Genomic DNA, 3450 nt, shown 5'->3' with positions numbered 1-3450 from the left:
AGAGCATCAAGATCGTGATTCCAAGGGTTCTGATAAGAGAGAGAGAGGCGGGAGAGAACGAACTCTTGGGTCTTCTTCTGATTCGAGTAAAAGGAAGAGATGGGATGAAGCTGTTGTTCCTGTTAATGATGGTGATTATAAAAGTAGTAAGCTTTCTGATTCTAGACATGATAGTAGTGGTGGAGAGAAAGGTTCTGTTAGTAATGAACATGGTGAGGGTAGGAGTCATTCGAAGTCTGATAGGAGTTTGAAGGCTAGTAGTAGAGAGGATAAGAGTAAGAGTCGAGGTGTGAAAGATGATGATAGGGGTAGTCCTCTCAAGAAAACGAGTGGTAAGGATGGTTCTGAGACAGTGAGAGAAGTGGGTCGATCTAACAGGTCTAAGACACCAGACAGAAGTGGGAAGCGTCATCAAGAATCTGAACATTCGGATGCAGACTACGAAAAAGAGAAATATGGTCGGAAAGATGAGAGATCCAGAGGTAGGGATGATGGCTGGTCTGATAGGGATAGGGATCAAGAAGGCTCAAAGGATACTTGGAAGAGAAGACATTCTAGTATTAGTGATAAAGATCAGAAAGATGGGGACTTGCTTTATGATCGTGGCAGGGAACGGGAGTTCCCAAGGCAAGGACGTGAAAGGAGTGAAGGCGAGAGGTCTCATGGTCGTTTGGGTGGCAGGAAAGATGGAAACAGGGGTGAAGCAGTTAAAGCTTTGTCAAGTGGTGGCGTTTCAAATGAGAATTATGATGTAATTGAGATACAAACCAAGCCACTTGATTATGTCAGAGCAGAATCAGGTCCCAACTTTGCTCGTACGACTGAATCCGGTCAGCAGCCTCCTAAAAAGCCTACTAATAATGATGAAGAGTGGGTTTACAACCAGGAAGGTAGTAGACAGAGAAGTGAGACTTTTGGGTTTGGAACTTATGGGGAGGATTCGAGAGATGAAGCTGGTGAAGCCAGTTCTGATTACTCAGGGGCTAAAGCAAGAAACCAGAGAGGTGCAACCCCTGGTCGAACTCATTCTATGCAAACCCCTAATAGAGGTCCGCAGGCTCCACAAGGCATGAGAGGGAACAGACCCTCAAGGGGTGGGAAAGGAAGACCTGCTGGTGGCAGAGAGAACCAACAAGGTGCCATTACAATGCCTATCATGGCGTCACCATTTGCGAATCTTGGAATGCCACCACCCAGCCCTATTCATTCTCTTACTCCTGGTATCTCGCCAATTCCAGGCGGTCCTGTTACCCCTATCTTCATGCCTTCATTTGCCCCGACTCTTGTCTGGCCTGGGGCCCGAGGAGTTGATGGCAGTATGTTACCTGTTCCTCCTGTTCTCTCGCCTCTTCCTCCTGGACCATCAGGCCCAAGATTTCCTTCAATTGGCACTCCACCAAACCCGAATATGTTCTTTAATCCACCAGGTTCTGACAGAGGAGGGCCACCTAACTTCTCTGGGCCTGCATTTAATGTTTCTGGACAAATGGGACGTGGAATGCCATCTGATAAAAATTCAGGGGGTTGGGTTCCTCCTCGAGGTGGTGGACCTCCTGGAAAAGCTCCTTCTAGGGGAGAGCAAAATGACTATTCCCAGAACTTTGTGGATACTGGAATGCGTCCCCAGAATTTCATCCGAGAGCTGGAGCTTACCAATGTGGAAGACTACCCCAAGCTGAGAGAGCTCATACAGAAGAAGGATGAGATTGTATCTAACTCAGCTTCTGCACCAATGTATTTTAAAGGCGACTTGCATGAAGTTGAGTTATCTCCCGAGTTATTTGGAACAAAGTTTGATGTTATTCTTGTTGACCCACCGTGGGAGGAATATGTCCATAGAGCTCCTGGTGTTTCTGATAGTATGGAGTATTGGACATTTGAAGACATTATCAATCTCAAGATTGAGGTGACTATTCTTTACACATTCTCTTGGGATATTTTTTTTGTACTACACTTTGCTTAGCACTAGATCTACTAGTGCAGATATCATTTTTCATCTTGAGTAATAGGTAGAGGAAATAGTGATACTGAACATATAGTACTAAAACCATAGAGATAGTGAGATCCACTAAGAAGAAAGGCTACAAGAAATGATGGGAGGCTGACCAAGACCGAATCATGGGTCGCAAAACGATAATTTTGTCACACTCAAATACAAGGATTCAATGTGTTTTTAGAGACCTAACTTGCACTAAAGATGATGAATCATCAGCTCCCCAATAGTCGAGTACCGAAGAAAGAGTTCAAGATAAAACTGCTTTGCCACAAAACATGGTTTAACTATTAAAACCATCAGATAGTTTTTTCCCTCAAAATTACGGGTTCGTATTTTCTGGCCAAAATTGTAATTTTGTAATTTTCTCGTCAAAACATGATTCCATTTTTGTTTGTCAAAAGATGATTCTGTATTTTCCCTAAAAAACGCATGTCTTTATTTTTCCTGCCAAATTGTAATTCCATAATTTTCCCGATAAAAACATGACTCTATGTTTTTCCATCAAAAAATAATTTCCCAATTTTCCCACCAAAATCATAATTTAATATTTTCGGCAAAAAACGTGATTTTGTATCTGTTTTTGCCAAAAACATAATTCCACAGTTTTTTTTGCCAAAAACACAACCATTTTCCGCCAAAAACGTGATATCACAACTCATTTATGTTATTACTTTTCCACCAAAAACGTGATATCACAACTCATTTATGTTATTTGTAGTAATATATAATAAGAATTAATTATTTATTTATTTTTAGTGAGTAAAACAAATTATTTTATGATTGTGGATACTGTCTTACTGAGGAGTGGTAGAAGAAGAAGTGAGAAAGCTAGCTGACCCTCTACATAGAAGCTGAACGAGTCTTAAGGCTTAACTGTATAAAATATCAGATTAGATATAATTAACACCACATCCTTCTAAATCTGAATTTAGGAAGGTATATATATAGCTTAAAATAGAATATGGGATACATGCAATTCTTATATTTATGTAAACTTTTTTCTTTCTGTTTATTAATTTACTTTCTAAACACAATCAATTTGTTTTTATCATTTAAGATGAAGAAATTATTTTTACTTACGTTTACAGTTCTATTTATCTTCACTGTTCTTGTGATAGTTATGTATTTTTGTTTGGAAACATTTTAACAGATTATTACATATAGCCGTTTTAAAAGTTATAATTTTAAAACCATATTATTTCTTCTAGATATCGATTCAACTATGGTATATATATTTTGTAGCATAACTATTTGTTCACCTTTGAATTGTTATAGACCTAAAAATTGGAACTGCAACTTGATATATTTGTATATTACACTTTTTCTTTCAATATTTTAGTATTTTATAGTTAAAAATTAAATTTATATAATATTTTAAAATCACCTCAGTATAATTCTTCTTAGTAAAATGTTTTGTGGTTTTGTCTAGAACAATCACTGATTTTTTTTTTTTT

General features: G+C 38.4%; 1 protein-coding gene across 1 annotated transcript in view; it reads left to right on the top strand.

The window, feature by feature from the left end:
• Window positions 1–93: 93 nt before the first annotated feature.
• The window catches only part of LOC104773951 (methyltransferase-like protein 1), a gene marked incomplete at both ends in the record, with an annotated part of 10610 nt that continues 7253 nt past the window's right edge, over window positions 94–3450 (top strand). The window contains one exon of the mRNA XM_010498621.1: window positions 94–1620. Coding sequence (XP_010496923.1) covers window positions 94–1620 — 1527 coding nt within the window. The remainder of the gene's footprint in view (window positions 1621–3450) is intronic.

Source organism: Camelina sativa, unplaced genomic scaffold, assembly GCF_000633955.1.
Source record: "Camelina sativa cultivar DH55 unplaced genomic scaffold, Cs unpScaffold00805, whole genome shotgun sequence".
Lineage (NCBI taxonomy): Eukaryota > Viridiplantae > Streptophyta > Magnoliopsida > Brassicales > Brassicaceae > Camelina > Camelina sativa.
The sequence above is the reverse complement of the archived record's forward strand: the minus strand, read 5'-3'. Positions and strand labels throughout refer to the sequence as shown.